Here is a 17,596-nt window from a genome sequence, read left to right on the forward strand (position 1 = left end):
TGTAGCGTCATTCTTTCTTTTGCACTACTCTTTTCCTTCGATCGATGTTCATAATGCAATCATTTACAATGCTTATGTTGAAGTATACCATGCATTGCTGTTGCCTTTGGGTTCGTGTATCTTACTGCTTGGTACACGGCCGCTCTCAACCATGGTTCGACACAGGCGTCAACAATTCTTTCTCGGATAATGTAATTGTTGACTGGATCATGCGGTCTCTCAGGATGACTCTAGCACCAAGTGCTCGCTTCATCGACCCAATCTACGAGTGAAACTGCAGGCACTAGCAATTGGACTGCACTTCACCTCTGGTACTGTCGCCTATGCATACCTTTACCGACGGTGAAAAGATCCTTAGTCTGTTGTTGAGCATATATATTCTCCGTGATCTTCGCGCAGACCCCTTTCCTTCACAACGTTTGACCGAGCACTTTCACGCATAGCTCAGTCCCTTCAGATTCGCATTCGAGAATAAAATCTTCAACATGTCCAACCTCGCAAATACACTCTCTAGACGCCTCCATGCCCGCGCTATCTCACTGTCTGTCATACCCACGCAACACGCGGTGTTCTCCAAATCTCTCAACATCGACGCCTTGAAGCAGCGAGCAGCAGACTGGGAGCCAATGCTATCTCTTGCGCGCCTCAAGACCGCATCCAAATGCAACGATGGCACAGACGTAGCGCACATGGGCATGTACTCGACTTTCGACCCCGGCGCTACACACCCGCTGCTGTTATCAAGCGCGTTGCCGATGTCTTTGGCAGGGAGTATGTCGATGGATCGGCGCAGCAGTGTCAGAGTGAGTCTGAAGTTTCAGACCATCTTAATCGCCTCCAGCCTTCACCACAACACTGAGGTCCAGCAAAGCGTTCCAGTGCCTGCTGTTGGGAATCTCAAGCCCTGGCCGTACTCGCTGCCAAGGGTGCTGCGGCCGCAAGTTGGTACGACGTATGATTTGACGTACGGCGATAGTGCTGGTGGTGGAAGGGCTGGAGACGTGATGGTCGGGGTGCTACAGAAGGTGTTGTATGGTATTCCTGAGCCTGATGGAGTAGGGGAGCAGAATGAAGATGCGGCGAATAGCTTATGGCAGAAGGTGCTGCATGGGGCGCAGGAGGAAGGAGGAGAAGAGGGAAAGGCTGGATGTTGAGATCAAAATGAACTAATTCGTTCGTCTCCAATACTTTTCGGCAAAAAGGTAGATTGTTCATGAAGTTCAGCATTGCTTTCACTCAGCTTCAGAGTTTCGATGATTCGTGGCAACTGACGGGTGACTTGCGGTAGATTCGTTCTCACAATCGTCAAATTCGTTCAATCTTTAGTGGGACTGTGATATTTCGCCCCAGAACCGTTTGTCTTGGTCGGGCGTCTCACACCTACCCTCCAATCATCACACACGCATTGGAGACCACGTGAGTTGGAATCCATCTGCCCCGTGGTTCAGCCTCAAAAATTTGGCTGCTGCCTACCAATGGGAACCTTTTCGGTGTTTCCAGTTCCATGGTTCACCGTCACTGCGCAAAACGTTTCTTTTATTCGTTACGATCCAGTACAGCTTTCCCTGCACATCTCACCCACCTCGTATGCAGTGAAGCTGCTCAGCCTTGCGCATGTACCACAAGAGAACCGCGGCGCAAACCAAAGTGAAGTCAGTCTTGCTCGGAACTACTTAAGAACAAAAAGTTCTGGACTTCACCAACCGCATAATTCACCTTCCGGGATAGGATTTACACTCGCCCGCCACCTGTGCGATTCACAGCCACTTCAACACTACATCATGAGCAGTAGGCAGAATTACAACCGCCATCGCCGGTCGCACTCTCCTCAAACATCTAGCTTCGAAGAAGTTGATTTTCAGCTCGCCTTGAAGCTGTCTGCTGAGTTGAATGGAGACCTGGGCGGGCATGCAGAAGCAATAGCAGCCGCGTCAAAGCGACTAGCTGATAACGAAGCCGACTTCGAATTTGCTTTACGAATGCAGTTCAACGACGAAGAAAGCCAGAATGCTGAACAATCACCTCCATATCCTCGAAATGGATCAGCCTCGTCTGCAGCTTCACGTCAAACGGTCACTGGCGACACCGAGGCTGTAAGTAGCGAGACAGAGGCTCCCGCCGGGAGAAAGTTTGAGACACTTTCGGCGTTCGTAACCTATTTGAAAGCGAGCCAGTGTTCTAATTGCAGCGAACGTTACTTCAAATGTGAGTCAGATGTGAGCAGTCTCTTCAAAGACTGGTACGAAGGGAAAGGTACACTCTCTTCGCTACTCACATGCAAGACTTGTTCGAATTTCTCCTGCATCGCATGCTCAACACCTAATCCGAAGCGGTCTACGGTTCTCGTTGGGAACAAGTCAGTATTCTGGTGTTGCGAGGATGGCCGTCTGATCCTCATCTGGCTGTTACTTTGTGGCTTCGACAGCTTCTATTGTTGGACAAAGATCGAGGCTGCGAATGAGGCGGATATGGCAAAAGCACAATCTGAGCCTCAACCTCAACCTCTACCTCTACCAAAACCTGAAGGGAAAGGCAAGGGGAAAGCCAAACTTATCCAGCAAAGTGGTGTTGGCTATGGCGGTAGTGAAGGTTACTCAGGCTACATGTCGTCAATGGGTCTTGACGACTTCGAATCTGACTTTGACGACGACGATCTTTCGAAGATTCAGTGGAGCACCTCGAAGCTGAAGAGCGCCATATTCAGAAAGACAGGACCTGGCAGAAAGCCACTCGACAATAGATCGCAAGCCCTCACTGCTCAACAAACTTTTGACAAGCTAGGCGCGATAGTTCTTGGCCTTCTTCACTATCTATTGCCGTCTCTTGATCGAAGCTATCACTTCGACTTGGATCCGCCAGCGACTGTCACAGAACTGCTCTTAGAGAGTAAAGTTCTAGACTATTGTACCGAACTATTGCGCAACGACTCGCTGGACGATGCTTTTGCCCGAAAGTCAGCTTATAGTGCACTTGTAGACTTTGTTCAAACCATTGGTATGCACTCTACTACGGCACACTTGACAGTCTTCACGGGAAAGCCACAAGAAGCTGAATCATGCAACTTACTCACGCGATCGTTCTGCCGCGCTCAAGCCAGATCGACTATATTGGCTCCAGCCATTGCTGAAAGTCTGCGCGATCTGAGTAAGCTTAGTGATATGCTGCTGAAGAACGCTGAGCATTACGAGGCAATTTACCATGCTGGAGGCGACCAGGAGCTGCTATCCCTGTGTCGGAGGATCTCGACATTATGGAAAAGTCTCTCGGTATACATTCTGGCACCAAATCTGGATGTTTGCAGTGCTGATGCGCCAATCGTCTCCACGGAAAAAGTAGCTGCTATCAGCGATTTTGACGATGATCATGTATGCGCCACACATGCGTTCGCAACGATGGCAAAAGCGCAGTTCCGCTCGGGCCCCCGTCGCTTCAAACGTTTAATCTCGGAGATCAATGTCTTAAAATCCAGTTTACCCCCTGGAATCTTCGTCCGACACGGAGAGTCCAGACTCGATATGATGAAATGCATCATCGTCGGTCCTGGAGACAGTCCATATGAGAACGGCCTGTTCGAGTTCGACTTCTACTGTCCTGTGGAGTATCCAAACGTGCCACCAATGGTTTCTTTCAAAGGGACCGGGGGTGGCGTGGCTAGCATCAACCCGAATCTGTACCCTGATGGCAAGGTATGCCTATCCCTACTAGGTACTTGGTCTGGAGAACCTTGGAAGCCCAGAGAATCAACGCTCCTCCAAGTGCTTGTCTCTCTTCAAGCTATGGTCTTTTGTGAACAACCATGGTACAACGAGCCGGGGCGCGAACGCAGCCATGGCGTTGGCTACAATAACAGTGCCTCTGAAGCTTACAATCGCAAGCTGCGCGAGTTGACTGTGCGTTTAGCGATGCTTAACTGGTTAGAGAAGCCCCCTCAGATCTGGGAAGATGTCGTGGGGCAGCACTTCCGATCCAACGCAGACAGCATCCTGCGGACCGTCATCGAGTGGAGCAAGAAGTCAGCATCTAGCACTCTGCCTTCAATATTTCCAAATTTTCTAACCAAATTCGGTGTCTCGGCTCCTGAGACTGGCTACGGCGCGGCGCTACCTGAACTACACCGGCACCTACTGAAGTATGGTGCAGCTGTTGCACTTCCGGGTTTCCCCAAAGAGGACGTCGAGTCGAAGTCGAAGAAAGCAAGAGTCAAGGGAACATACCCTGAGAACGCTCATGATACTGGCTCGCAGCCGCCTTCAAGTCAGTACTCATCGTTTTTTGGATTGGATTCCAATGCATCCAACTTCGATGACCATGAGGCCGTGGACGACTGTGAGATTCCCTTAGCCCCAGGCATCGCCTCGAGCCATATTGCGGCCCAGGCAGCGCGTGGTGGGTATAGAGGGTTCTCTCTTTACTACCATGGCTACGGTTCTGGCGGCCGTGGACAAGTACCAGGCGCAGGGCCGGATGTTCTCCCGTCAGCATCGCCAAGCGGATCAGATCGTGGCCGTGGCCGTGGTCTTTCCGTCTCACGTGGCCGCGGAGCAGCCCCAGCTGACCGAATCAGCCCGTTGCATTCGTTTCGAGAGTCTGCGCATGGCACTGGCCACAAGCTTGGCGATGGGGATGATACATCAAGCCGTGGCGGACGAGGCGGAGGCGGAAGCTCGAAATCATGATGGTTCTGAGGGTCTTACTAATCGGCAGGTGATGCTGCACGTTCGGAGGTGCCAGAAGTGCTGTCATATAGCAGACTAACTGATACATTGGTCTTGATCTACCCTGGGTGGGGGGGCAGTTTGTTGACGGCATCATATTGTGTGTCTAGACGTAGAACAACTCGTCAAAGAATCCAGCCTAATAGACGTGAAGCAGCTTGGCTTTTAGGTGTTCTCCGTATGCTTTTGTGATCTGTCATGGATTTTGAAAGCGCGTGATACGTAGTTGCAAAGATAATGGAATGAAGGCGCCCTCATCGTCTTCGCGCGTCATCTTCTCTTGGCAAAACACCACATCCCACTAGACGCAGCATCCATTGTATCCAACCCTATGGACGCGCAACCATCTCAATTCCATGATGTTTAGTCAGAATTAACAACACCTCCATAGCAGTCGCCAGTCAAGCTCCCGACAGGCGGGGCAACCTTGCAGAGCGCCTGACAAGGCGCCTGCTGACCAGAACCCCACCACAACCTGCACCGCCTCTTCTTTCAACTCCGTGCCTGCTACAACACCGCCATGGTGCCTAGTTCTTCTCTCTATGCCTATCATTCCTCCACAGATCCATCAGCTTTGTGTCTCTTCTTCTCATTTCTATGACCCGGTGAGGTTTCTGTTTGCACTTCACTTGGCTTCAGGCAGCAAAGGCCCCCACGCTAGGCCGGTCACCTAGAATCGACACCTTCATTGTCAGTTGTACACCTTGCACGCTTCAGCCTGGCTCCGCCGAACATCAATGGATCGCGCCTCGCCACTGCTGTGCTGCAGGTACGTAGGCCTGTAGCAGCAGCACAGTCATATCCGCGTCGAACAACGCGCCGAACGCGCTTCTCTGACTGTTTCAGTGCCGTAGCAGTGGGTTTCCCGAGCACCTTGAATGATCACTGTGACTATTCGTCTATCTTCTTGGATGTTCGCCAGTTTCAGGCATTTGGACTGGCCTAGTGCGCGCTCCGCCCTTTCGCTCTGGGGAATCGATTCGGATTCGGCGGAGAATGTACTACACTGCCACGGTCAATGATTTCCAAGCTTGTAAATTATTCGTTGACTTGGCTGCGCGTCCAGGCAGAAACGGTGGACTCGTAGGAGAACTCCGTGGCAGAGCCAACCGCGTGCTGCGCAAGTGACGGCCTCAGGTGTCTGCCTGTATAAAATGTAGGCAGCTTCTCTTCTTGTCTCCAACTCTACACACAAACATCAATCATATTTACACTACTCACTACACTCACACACCAGTCATCGCTACTGCGTGCTTCATTCAGTCAATAAGTTCTCCTCGACCAAGGTCGAGCCAACAAACCAATACCACCTTTGAACGGCTTCGAGAACCTCAACAACAACAACCAATCATGTCTTCGTCTTACGGAGCTTACTACCAGGGCAAGGCAGCCTACGCACCGAGGCCATCGACCAGTTCCAGTATGTTATATTGACATCTTCCATGGCACAAATCTAACAGGTAACAGCCACCGCGTCCAGCAACCATGCGCAATCGGCCCAATCTTCACACAGCTATGGCGGCCGGCCACAGGCGACAGTCGTCGTCCATAAGCCCTCGGGCCCGACTTATGACCCCAACACCTCGACCTCGGCCGGCAATGCTGGCTACTACCGATAACGGCCCGTTGGAAGTCTCCTCAGTCACCGTCGCAGCCATAGCTGGGAGAGATGGGTACAACTAGTTGTTGTCGCTTTGTGATCGGATTGTTTTCTTGGGCATAGCGTGGCATGGAGTTATGGTTAGCTTTTTGGGATATAAACGCGCAAAGGCTTCACAGCCGAATCAGAGGGGTCTCCGGCGACTTAGATAGAGATTTGGATATTATCCGGCGTTTGATCAGCATTGGCAAGGATGGCTGATGGCCCAAGGTTCCTATTCATGCGCCCTTCGTTCTTGGACGTTATGGATTGCTGGCAGTATTTAGATGGCGCAATTGATCCACATTGTTACTGCAACAATTATTACATTTTCTAAATTCAACATCAGCCTAACACGTTGATCGACAGGCACGCTCAAAACAAGGGTCACACGAAGAAGATCATGGGCAGATGATTCGTATGCACGCTCACTCAGGGCGTGGCTAGCGCGTGTTTGCTAAATGACGTCCTGTTCCGCGGTATTCAAGGGCAGCCCAACCATCCCATCTCACGCCTATCCAACCTTTACACCTCAATGCTCTCTCGATAATCACGTCGGCTCCCACCGAGCTTTTCACAACGATGCTCGGCCTAAATTTCACCGCGACACGCACGCAAATCGCATCCTACCTATTCGGCGTCGCGCTCTTCAGCATCGCCTTCCTTGTGTTCCTGAACAGCAGCATCAGCTTCGTCATCACACAGCGCATTGGACAGAGCAAGAATGTCGGCGGGGCGGTAGGCACGTTGGGGTTCGTGGATGAGCTGGTCGCGCTGGTCGCGTGTCCCGTCTGGGGGCTGCTGAGCGACAGGGTGGGAGTTAGGGCTGTTGCGGTGGCGGGGTACGTGGTTGTGGGTGTGAGCTTGTGGGTGTTGGTCCAGGCGAGCAACGTCTACCCGCAGCTGCTGCTGGCGAGAGTGCTGTTCAGTCTGGGAGGGAGCGCGACGTGAGTCTATTCCTAATTCTGGGGGGACGAGAGGGCTGACATGTGTAGGGCGACCATGGTCACTGCAATTCTGCCGAGTATGACGGTTGTTAGGGAGGCCAAACCAGATCCCCGAAGCCCTACGCTGAGGCGTGTCGCCAATGGCAGTCGGCATGCTGGCGCGGCTTCTATCTCTTCGGAGCTTACGATTACCCCCGACCGCTTTCGCTCCAGCTCTCAAGAACCCGATGGAGGTATCCCAGCGAAGAAGAACACCAGCGCATCTACATCGCAGCTAGCAGGTTTGGTTGGCATGTTCACCGGCTGTGGCGCCCTAGTGGCCCTGTTGATCTTCTTGCCCCTACCTACGCGCTTCCAGCAGGCCGGCGAGAGTCCTGCTGCTGCTGTAGCGGCCGCCTTCTACGTCGTGGGCGCCATCGCCATCCTCGTCGCCATCGGCTGCTTCTTCGGCCTGCGCCAGTTGCCTGGCGAAGAGGAGAAAGGATGGAGACGTCTTACTGGCAAGGACGAGCCCAAGAGTGCCGATTCGTACCATGCACACGACCTCGTCTTGTCATACCCCTTCCTCTTTCTCGAGAGCGTCCGCCTGGGCTTCAAGTCACCCCTCATAGGCCTGGGCTACGTTGGAGGGTTTGTCGCACGCGCATCATCCGTGGCCATCTCACTCTTCATTCCGCTCTTCACGAACCACTACTTCCTCCAAACTGGCGAATGTGCTGTCGACCCCTCGAACCCCTCCGATATAAAACATGCCTGTCCACAGGCCTACAAGCTTGCCGCCATGCTCACTGGAATCAGCCAGCTCATCGCCCTTCTCTGCGCTCCAGTCTTTGGCTACCTCTCTGGCAAGTATCCAAGATACAACCTTCCTCTGCTCCTCGCAGCAGCTTCAGGCGTTGCAGGCTATGCCATGTTCGGGTCACTCGCCAGCCCAGACTACAAGAGCGAAAACGGCACAGGCGCCATCTTCATCATTGTTGCATTGCTTGGCATAAGCCAGATCGGCGCCATCGTATGCTCCCTCGCACTCCTTGGACGCGGCATCAACAACGATGAGCCCAGCGCGGACGGTTCTACGATTGATTCAACAGCCCCAAGTTACCACCCCTCGGCAGGTGCTACACCGCCCACCAGTGCGCCCATTACGCCTGTACACGAGGAAGAGCCGCTCTTACCTCAGAACCAAAGCTATAGCACATCAAGACCTAGTTCTCCTCTGGAGTCGAAATCCTACAATGATATGAAGGGCTCAATAGCTGGGACGTATAGCCTGCTTGGCGGCTTTGGAATATTATTGTTGACCAAACTGGGAGGTGCGCTCTTCGATAGTACAGGGCCGGGAAGCCCATTTTATATGATGGCAGCTTTTAATGCGGTGCTGCTTGTTGTTGGTATTGTCGTGGGTGTGAAACAGATCGCACGGCGGTAGATCACGGAGTACATACCGGCTTGAATATGAGCATCACGAAGCATACTTTCTATACTATTCTATATTATTCTAGACTATTCTAGACTATTCTAGACTATTATACTATTCTATGTACCACACGAAGTGTGCTGACACGGAGTTAAGATGAACTGGTTGAGTAGGCGCTGCAACATACCTTTCTTCGAATGCAAGCAACGACGAGTATGCAATCTATCACAAGGGCCGAGGCCTCACAGCTCATTTCATCATCACGTCTCTCATCAGCGCAAACACGAGGATGTCTGAGGTGCTGTCGAGCAAGCGGTCTGACGTAGATCTGGCGCCGCCTCACTTGCCAGCGCACGCCCTCCCCGGAACTCGAAACTTGGAAGACGCGTTGCAGGGACTGTCGTAGCTGGATGTAGAGATGGATGTGTCACGATTGGATGAGAGGTCGCTGTTCAGCCACCTGTTTATCGTTAGCGACGAATCAACCCGCCGGTTGCTGGGCCAAGTGGGGTGTTTACTCGGTGGGTCCTTCCTCACCAAGCTAGTAACGCAGTGCAGCTACCGGTTGCCAACCTCTCCATTATTGAGACGACACGACATCGTTTGCGCGTGCAGCAGAACATCACAAAAACTTCATCCATTCACGAAGACCAAGAGGACAGCGACACGATTGCTGTTCTCTACAGAGCTGTCCGCAAAGCCGGACGAGCTCGTTCACCCAATCTTACGCCTTACATCGACACCAGACTAGCCTGACCAAAGGCAAACCATCCATCGCTACGCTCACGGCCTTCACGACATTACGATTTCCTGTTTTCATCGTTTCCTGTTTGTTCACGATCGCACATTGCTTAGCTCAAGTCCCTGCATTACCATCATTTTGGTCTTGTTGGGGTTTACCAGTTACATATCCACATCTGCGTCATCACTTCAACCTACTGTACACCACATCAAGGAGCCACCACCAAGATGTCGACCGAGGGGCTCTCAGCTCCCGGGAGCAGTGTCTATTCGTCTGACTCCATGTACGTCGGTGATGGAACATGGGATTCGCAGCGCAATACCTTCCTGCTGCCCAATCTAATGGGCCTCAACTTCGACACCATGCGCTACAATGGTGAGTACATTGAACCTCTAGCTGAAGATGCTTTACTGATTCATTTAGGCATGGGCAATCGCTTTCGCAACATGGCCGGCTACAAGCCTCTCATCACCGCTCACGGTATCCTTGCCGCCGTTACCTTCCTCTTCGTCGTACCTGGCGCAATCTTCATGGCACGGTTTTACCACCGAAACCCACGACTCGCCCTACGCGTACACATCTGGCTCCAGATTTTGACCTTGCTCCTTGCAACTGCCCTCATCGTGCTCGGCTTCCAAGCTGTTGGTCTGGAGAGGTCTTTAACGAATCCGCACCACGGTATTGGTGTAGCTCTGTACACTCTTGTTGTAGTACAAGTCCTGGGAGGATCCATCATACACCGTCTAGAGAAAGGCAAAGAGCGCTTTAAGGTCCCTCTGAAACTCATAGTACGTCCCAGCACAATCTTACAATGCTCTCGTTTGACTAATATGCACAGTTGCATCAATGGATAGGTCGCGTCGTCTTGCTCCTGGGCATCGTGCAGATCCCGCTTGGACTGACGCTGTATGGCTCGCCGAAGGTACTCTTCATACTGTTCGCAGTCTGGGCATTTCTGCTCTTGATTGTGTACTTTGTTCTCTCGTACAGGACCCAGCCTGAAATGGGCTTCGATGACAACACTACCTATATCACCGATCGCACTGCAAGCACTAGGAGCCGAAGAAGCCGTGGCGGACGCGGTCTTGGAGCATTGGCGACAGCGGGTGCAGCTGGTGCGGGACTGGCTGCACTAAGAGGCAGATCGCACAGTCGCAGTCGCAGCAGACGTCGCGGTGACGAGACGACAGTACTCAGCTCCCGCCCTGATTCCCGCTCGCGGGTTACTCAGTCGCAATTTACCGAATCTTACGTGAGCGATGAGAAGTATAACGACAAGCGCAAAAGTTCCACTTGGCGCGATCGCTTTCTTGGTGCTGGGGCTGCTGCGGGGGGGATTTTTGCCTTTAAGAGTCTCTTCGGCAAGAAGAAGGACAAGCGTGCTTACACCGAGACGTCAACTGGCAGCGATGTCAGTTATGGACGCCCGTTACCTCAGTCCGAAGTTACTCAGACAGATCTGAGCCGTCTTGAAGAAGGAAGAGCTCCTGACTCACCAGTGAGGAATCAAGACTGGCGTCGAGTCGAAGAAAGAGAAGCTGCTCAAGCAGCTGCCATGGGTGCAAGTCCTTTGCGAGCTGCCCACCGTCCGGCAAGAAGTGGCGGTTCCATCGACTCCTTTGACAGTCGAACAAGTTTCAACGATCACCACGATTCCCGCCCGCTCAGAGAGGAATCCTATGGAGTCAAAGATGGCATCATGACCCTTGGAGCTATTGGGTTTCTTAAGCACACGTGGAACAAGCGGAGAAACAGGAAGGAAGACGCACGGGTCGAGGAATTGAGGCAACAAGACATGGACGAAGAGAAGATGGCTCGAGCGAACAGTAACCGACGAAGATTTACGGGTGATGGCGCGCCCCCTCCGCGCCGGCACAACGGACCACCATCGACCATCTACTCTGAAACCGAAATCTCAGGCATGACTCCGTCTGTAGCGAGGCCGAACGTTGCTCCACCGCCCGTAACCTCATCTGCAGGTCCCTCTGTCCTACGCCCAGCTGACAACACCGTACTCTCTGATTCGGGATCTGAGGCCTATATTTCTCCTGGCGGCCGTTCTCATCGCCGACACCGTAACTCGGCAGGTGCAGCAGCTCTTGCTGGCGGAGCTGCTGCCGCCGCAGCCTCTTCTGGGTCACCTTCGAGAAGGAGAAGCAGTCGAGATGAGAGTGTTGTCTCCCCTCCAGTATCTGTGAAGGTCAAGATGCACAACGATGGACGGCATGTTACGCTCCGACGCTTGAATGAAGAAGAGGCGGCAGCAGAACGAGATGCTAGGAGACGAGAGCGACAACGCAGAAATCGCAATGGAAGCATGTCTTCGTTGAGCCAGCTCGATGGAGACCGTTGGCGAAGGACGGAAGCCCTCGAGGCTGCACAAGCTCAGGAGATGGCACAGGCGGCTCCAGCGCCTACATCGCAACATGGAGTGCCTCTCCAAATGCCTGAGCCTTACATCCCTCCACCACCTCCGGGTCCGCCTCCGAACTTCAACTCAGGCCCAAGGCCGTCAACACATACACCTCTTCCCCCACCTCCTCCCATGCCAGCGGCGGATCCCAGCATACTGAGTAGCCCCCACGGCACTCAGGTATATGGCACCGAGACGGATGTCAGTAACTACGACTCGAATAGAAGGCGAAGACGGGCCGAGAGAGCCCAGGCGAAACAGGCTAGGTCGGGCGGAAGCCGCGTTGAGTTCTCTTGATGATAGGCGCCACATGTATGGATGTTGAATTAAGCGCCAGCAGCGCTGCATTCTGGTTCGATGTGCATTTTCAGGCGCTCTACGTTTCATGTAATTTAATCCAGGTGGACCGTTAGCAAATGGGCGTTTTCCCGTTGTTGACAGCTGCAGCATGGTGTTCAAATCAAGCCGTGTTCACCGATGAGGGCTCCGCGGAGCTGATCCCTGTGATTTGCAGCTTGAAGTTAGACGAAGGATGGGGCACGCACTATTTACACGGCGTACATAGGTGACTACCCCAGCCCCGGATTCTCAAGCCGCCGCAACACCACAAGTACATGATCGCCCCCGTTGCGGCGTTCCTTGCTGTTTGCTCGTATGCCGCTGTTAGCGATGAACTGTCGTGTAACGTATAGCGGTTGCCGCGCGGTGACATGTGGCTGGCAAGGCCTAGACATTGTGTGCGACATGACAGGACCCAGGAATCTTTTCCGGACCACTCTTATTCGGTTGCTCAACACTGCGTCGCCATGATGCTCATCGTCGTCGGCTGCATCTCGGGACCCTGGGGCTCCCAGGCAGCGGAGGAGTCCGCAAAAGGGCCTTTAGGAGGGTGTCAGGAAGAATATAAGCAGTCTGTGGCTGCACCGAGGTGGTAGGATAGCACTTCTGGGATTTCAGACTCGACGTCCTCCAAGGAAGAGGCAGCAACAACCAAGCGCAGCAGTAGCAACAACGACGACGACAAGGACAACGACGACGACAACGACGACACCAACAACAAGCATCACGGCTCAGCGGCTCGTGACAAGCAAGGCGGTGATGGATGCGACTTGAACCTCGCACTGCCGCTTCACGTCACATTGTAGCCGCTCAGATGCGCCTACGAGACGACTGCGCCTCGCCACTGCGTCCTTTGTGTCGAGAAGGGAAAGCGACTTTTCGCAGCGCGCTGAGTCCTTTTGGCAGCCCAGGTGCATGGAACGGAACACCCGCGGATGATGACGACACTCGAAGCACCAGCGCACCAGCGCACCAGCGCACCGGGAGATGCCGAGGATTGCAGGCCCGTTTGTCAAGGCAGCGGAAGCAACGGGGTGAAACTGGAGAAGAGTGCAGCGCTGGCGGCCAAGGATGTTTGAACGTACCCGCAAGGTGGAGCGTTCAGCAGATGGCAGATTCAGCAGATGGCAGAAGCCGCAGACGTACCACAACGGCCGCGACGCGACAAGGGATCAAGCGAGCACAAAGGAATTTCAGCTGCCTGGGCAGTTGAAGGACAAGGCGCGGTGCAGCAAAGGTGGGAGGCGTAGGAGACGCTTGCGCAAGAGCAGCGGTCAGAGGGGGCTGCAGCTAGCCGTCGCGGTTGACCTGCCAAATGCGCTTCCAACTGCCTTTCCCGCTGGGATGGCTACGCACGTAAACACCATGGCTGCAGGGCGCCGCTGTTGTGGGAGATGTTCGGCCATTGGCAGCCGCCCTGGCAAGCTAGCAGGAGCTCCCGCCGTGCTGGAAGGAACCGGCCGTGCCATCCATGAAGCTCGACAAGTATTCACCTCACCAGCGGTCAGCCTGGCACGCTGGAGCACTGGAGTCGTCGTCAGGCCTGTTCCAGCCCAGCAGACGGCCCAAGCTCGCTGGCTGGCAACCGGATGGTCATCGTTTTGCCCAGCTTCCCTGCAGACTGCGACCCCCAGCGCTGGTACCAGGGGGTGCCGGACCGCTCTCCATGGCCTGCCATTGGGCTCGTCTAGCGCAAGCCCACCCCTGCAGCCAGCGGCAGTCACTAGCCCAAGCTCTCATCTGCGGCTTGCACGCTTGGACACTTGCACGCTTGGACGCTTGGTCGTTCTCTTGTCTTGGTTCAGTCAGGTGCAAATGGGCGTCGTCTCTTCAGCATGATGACACAAGCACCATGCGAGAACAGCTCCCGGACCACAGAGTAACGTACTGAGCATACATAGGTCCCATTGGACCCGCCCACCAGCTGCACCCACCTTCACGTGGAGGACGACTGTCTTGTCCACTGGCCAGCTTGCAGCAGCACCACCACCACCACCACCACCACCACTACCGTTACCATTACCATTGCCATTACTGCCCACCATCACCACCACTGCCACCACTGCCACCACCGCCACCACTGCCACCACCACTACTCTCATTACTACCAATACCACCACTACCACCACCACCACCACCACCGCTCCTAATACTACCACTCCCACCACTCCCACCACTCCCACCACTACCACCACTACCACCACTACCACTGCTGCCACCACCACTGCTGCTGCTGCTGCCACTGCTCCACTGCCGCCCTCGCCGCCGCAATGGCTTCCACTACTACCAATCTTGCTCCCGTAAAGCGAGCCTGCGATAGGTGCGCGCATGCTGTCGACACTACCCTCACAACCACTAACGTTGCCATAGCTGCCATCGAAGGAAAGTCAAATGCATAGGTGAAGGCACAAACCCGTGCAAGAACTGTGTATCCGCAGGTCTGGCATGCACATACAACGCCATCCCCCAGAAAAAAGGGCCCAAGGGCAGCCGGGCCAAGGTACTTTCTGAACTACGTGAGAACCAACGCAACGCCCAACTAGCCTCCGGTTTCCCGCAGGAGCTTGGCCATGATGGACGTCCGTTATCCTCCCAGAATGTCCGAACACCAGGCCTGCTACCGCCAGCCCTGGTCGAAAGCTGTATGGAGTTTTTCTTCGTACATGTCTACCCCTCACAGCCTGTACTGCATCGACAGCGTGCACAAGAAGCCGTCGTCAACATGGACCGTTCAATCGAGGCCTACTGCATGGTTGTTGCCTTGTGTGCCTACGTGATGATCCAAGCAAACATGAAGGTCCAGCCCAACCTTCTCGAACGCCCTGAGATGGCCCAGATGTCTAATGTCAGCTTTGGCCACATCTTGTTGGAAGAATCTATTCGTGTGCGGAGGGGATATGACTACCGCGAGAGTCCCACACACTGGACCGTCCTCACATCATGGCTGTACTGCGGGTGCTACTTTGGACTGGCCAAGGAGAACACAGCATGGTCCTACCTTCGAGAGGCAACGACACAAGCACAACTTCTGGGAATGCACGACGAAGAAACATACAAGCACGACCCACTCGATACCTCAAGGAAACGCGTACTCTACTGGCTGCTCTTCATGGCCGAAAGGTACCACTACATCAAACTCATGCACGTCACCGCTGACCATGAATTCAGGACATATGCTATCCACAAGCACCGGCCAATTACGCTCTACCCGACTATACATCCGCCTTCCCTGGACGAAGTACCTTCAGATCGACCGGTCGCAGTTGGCCTTGAGCTGATGATCAATCTGTACAAGACCATCGACGACACATTTGTGAACCTTTGGAACCGGGTTCACGGCCACGCCAATCCTTCCTGGATTGCGCAACTGCAAACACAGATCTCAGAGGCGGTCCCATCATATCTCGAGTGTACCGAGACTCAGGCCGTCGAGATCCGGGTTACGCAGCAGTGGCTACGAGCCATGGTATGGCAGCTATGCGTCTGTCAGGGACTTGTAAGCAGCGTCAGTCAGGACACTTCCATGACGTTCAAGTTCCCCATCCAAATCTCAAGGGACATCCTGACCATGACACAACAATTCTCGCAAACAACCATGGAGGTACACGGCGTTGGTATGGTGAGTGCCACTATCATTTCATTTTCCATCCTCTCCCACATTCCATTCCTTCTGCTCACTCGGACCCCTGCCCGTTCCGATCGTGTGATCCCTGTTACATGCTGCATTGGCACGGATCCACCATCAACGTCAATCTCTAACGCCCACCCCTTGGTCCATTAGTGTACACTTCCCTGGTCCGTCCGTGCACGCGCACACGCACTTAGCGACTCCTTTCCTCTTCGAGCTTGATGATCTTTGAATACGAGCATTGGGCTAACACCTCCGCAGATCGAAAAGCTGTTCGATATTGCTTGCTGCCTAACTGACGTGGTCGCTTGCACGTCGTTTTCGCCAGATGCATTTAATCTTGGCCCGCGAGATTATGTTTCTCGCTTCTTGATTCTCATTCAGACACTTCGCGGCGGACAGTCACGCTATCTGCCACTGCTCCTCGCTAAGCTGCAGGAGGTACTACCCAACCTCCCTCTTCCCAGGTCCTTGAACTTGTCCCAAAGTCTCCCTACTCCATCGATCGGTCTTAATGCCAGTGGCGGCATGGTGCCTTCGAACGCAGGCGATGACTTCTCGGCGCTTCCACCTGTCATCTCTCCGGCGTATCCATCGACGGAGTTGATCCGTCGCCTTGCAGCGCAAACAGGTGCTCAGCTCCCTTTCAGCACGTCTCAACAACCCATGGTTGCTGCTCCGTCATCCCACATTGATGATATGTCGCTCTATGACACCACTCACAGCACATCGCACTCTTCAGTGTCTGGGCCTAGGAGCAATTCTGCCACACCAGGGCCTTTCGAACCTCCCATGTCACAAGCGCGCACGCAAATTGTCGGTCATCCGTCCGTCCCCCAGCATTCGCACATGCAACCTCACAACATCGGTGTAAATCCTACCGCTTACGATCCGCGCTTCAATGTTCAAGGTTACCCAGTGGATCCTGCGATGATGTACAAGCAATAGATTGTGGCGATCAATACCCGGATTGCCGTTCGGTTGTCACACAAAACGAAGTTGTGTGGCACAACCGCCGGGATCCTTTCCAGCCCATATCAACCAATCACGGTGGAGAGACCGTAGGAGCCGGACCTTGAGAGGCCTTACATGGCATTCAAACAATGCCATGAGAATCTTTTCGCTATCAGTTCACAGCCGCCAGGACTTTGTACAACTATGAGCCCCTGTGCATTTGCGGTATGGAAACTTCGGCCGACTTCTTCAACGGGGCAGAAACTCCAACCGACCTCTGCAACATGATAGTACAACAAACACTATTGGACGTGGAGATGTGGAGATGCCCATCACTGCAAGCATAGTCACACAGTTAGAAGCAATTCGATTAAGAAGAACTTGCAGACCGGAAGGTATCAGCGAATCAATTACGCAGGATTCATGCGCACAGGCGCACAGGCATTAGACGAATTCTTACGTTGAATCAAATGTAAAACGTCGAACTCTCAACAAACGTCTCGCCAAATTTGGCAGATTGTCAACGCTCAAATAACGGTCGCACGGTGCAAGTGATGGACACGAGGTCGGTAGGGTGGCGGCACTTTCCAGTTCACGTGGGGTAACAACCAACGATGGAACCACTTGCTGCTTGCAAGATCATCATCGGAGGGACCTTGTGCACACGGACCTGCATGTCGCAAGGCTGGTGGTGCTGCACATTTCGGATTGCCAAACCCGGAACACCCGCCCAGGGAGGTCCATGTTTAGGACTCGAACATCAGTGGCACAGACCTTGTTGCTGCCAGCCTACGGAACCATG

General features: G+C 53.8%; 6 protein-coding genes across 6 annotated transcripts, besides 11 other annotated features; all 6 read left to right on the plus strand.

The window, feature by feature from the left end:
* Positions 1-485: 485 nt before the first annotated feature.
* Positions 486-1,154, plus strand: EKO05_0004195 (uncharacterized protein; the record flags this gene model as incomplete). Its single annotated transcript, XM_038945523.1, has 1 exon — positions 486-1,154. The coding sequence occupies one exon, from the start codon at positions 486-488 to the stop codon at positions 1,152-1,154; it is 669 nt and encodes a 222-aa protein (XP_038800005.1).
* Positions 1,155-1,475: 321 nt separating this feature from the next.
* On the plus strand, positions 1,476-4,676 carry EKO05_0004196 (Gamma-glutamyltransferase; the record flags this gene model as incomplete). The annotated part of the gene is made up of 1 exon (XM_038945524.2): positions 1,476-4,676. The coding sequence occupies one exon, from the start codon at positions 1,476-1,478 to the stop codon at positions 4,674-4,676; it is 3,201 nt and encodes a 1,066-aa protein (XP_038800006.2).
* Positions 2,481-2,525: a tandem repeat.
* Positions 4,500-4,540: a tandem repeat.
* A 1,221-nt stretch (positions 4,677-5,897) lies between the features above and the next one.
* Positions 5,898-5,949: a tandem repeat.
* Positions 5,950-6,065: 116 nt separating this feature from the next.
* On the plus strand, positions 6,066-6,334 carry EKO05_0004197 (uncharacterized protein; the record flags this gene model as incomplete). The annotated part of the gene is made up of 2 exons (XM_038939007.1): positions 6,066-6,135; positions 6,183-6,334. The coding sequence occupies 2 exons, from the start codon at positions 6,066-6,068 to the stop codon at positions 6,332-6,334; spliced, it is 222 nt and encodes a 73-aa protein (XP_038800007.1).
* A 602-nt stretch (positions 6,335-6,936) lies between these two features.
* On the plus strand, positions 6,937-8,730 carry EKO05_0004198 (uncharacterized protein; the record flags this gene model as incomplete). The annotated part of the gene is made up of 2 exons (XM_038939005.1): positions 6,937-7,301; positions 7,350-8,730. The coding sequence occupies 2 exons, from the start codon at positions 6,937-6,939 to the stop codon at positions 8,728-8,730; spliced, it is 1,746 nt and encodes a 581-aa protein (XP_038800008.1).
* Positions 8,731-8,777: 47 nt separating this feature from the next.
* Positions 8,778-8,841: a tandem repeat.
* Positions 8,842-9,687: 846 nt separating this feature from the next.
* Positions 9,688-12,170, plus strand: EKO05_0004199 (uncharacterized protein; the record flags this gene model as incomplete). Its single annotated transcript, XM_038939010.2, has 3 exons — positions 9,688-9,835; positions 9,884-10,248; positions 10,299-12,170. 3 exons carry the CDS (start codon positions 9,688-9,690, stop codon positions 12,168-12,170), a joined length of 2,385 nt encoding a protein of 794 aa, XP_038800009.2.
* A 684-nt stretch (positions 12,171-12,854) lies between these two features.
* Positions 12,855-12,933: a tandem repeat.
* Positions 12,934-14,193: 1,260 nt separating this feature from the next.
* Positions 14,194-14,220: a tandem repeat.
* Positions 14,221-14,259: a tandem repeat.
* Positions 14,260-14,302: a tandem repeat.
* Positions 14,303-14,437: a tandem repeat.
* Positions 14,437-14,459: a tandem repeat.
* Positions 14,438-14,456: a tandem repeat.
* A 23-nt stretch (positions 14,460-14,482) lies between the features above and the next one.
* Positions 14,483-16,788, plus strand: EKO05_0004200 (uncharacterized protein; the record flags this gene model as incomplete). Its single annotated transcript, XM_059636335.1, has 4 exons — positions 14,483-14,532; positions 14,583-15,332; positions 15,381-15,831; positions 16,102-16,788. 4 exons carry the CDS (start codon positions 14,483-14,485, stop codon positions 16,786-16,788), a joined length of 1,938 nt encoding a protein of 645 aa, XP_059492318.1.
* Positions 16,789-17,596: the final 808 nt, after the last annotated feature.

The sequence above is a fragment of the Ascochyta rabiei genome, chromosome 6 (assembly GCF_004011695.2).
Source record: "Ascochyta rabiei chromosome 6, complete sequence".
Lineage (NCBI taxonomy): Eukaryota > Fungi > Ascomycota > Dothideomycetes > Pleosporales > Didymellaceae > Ascochyta > Ascochyta rabiei.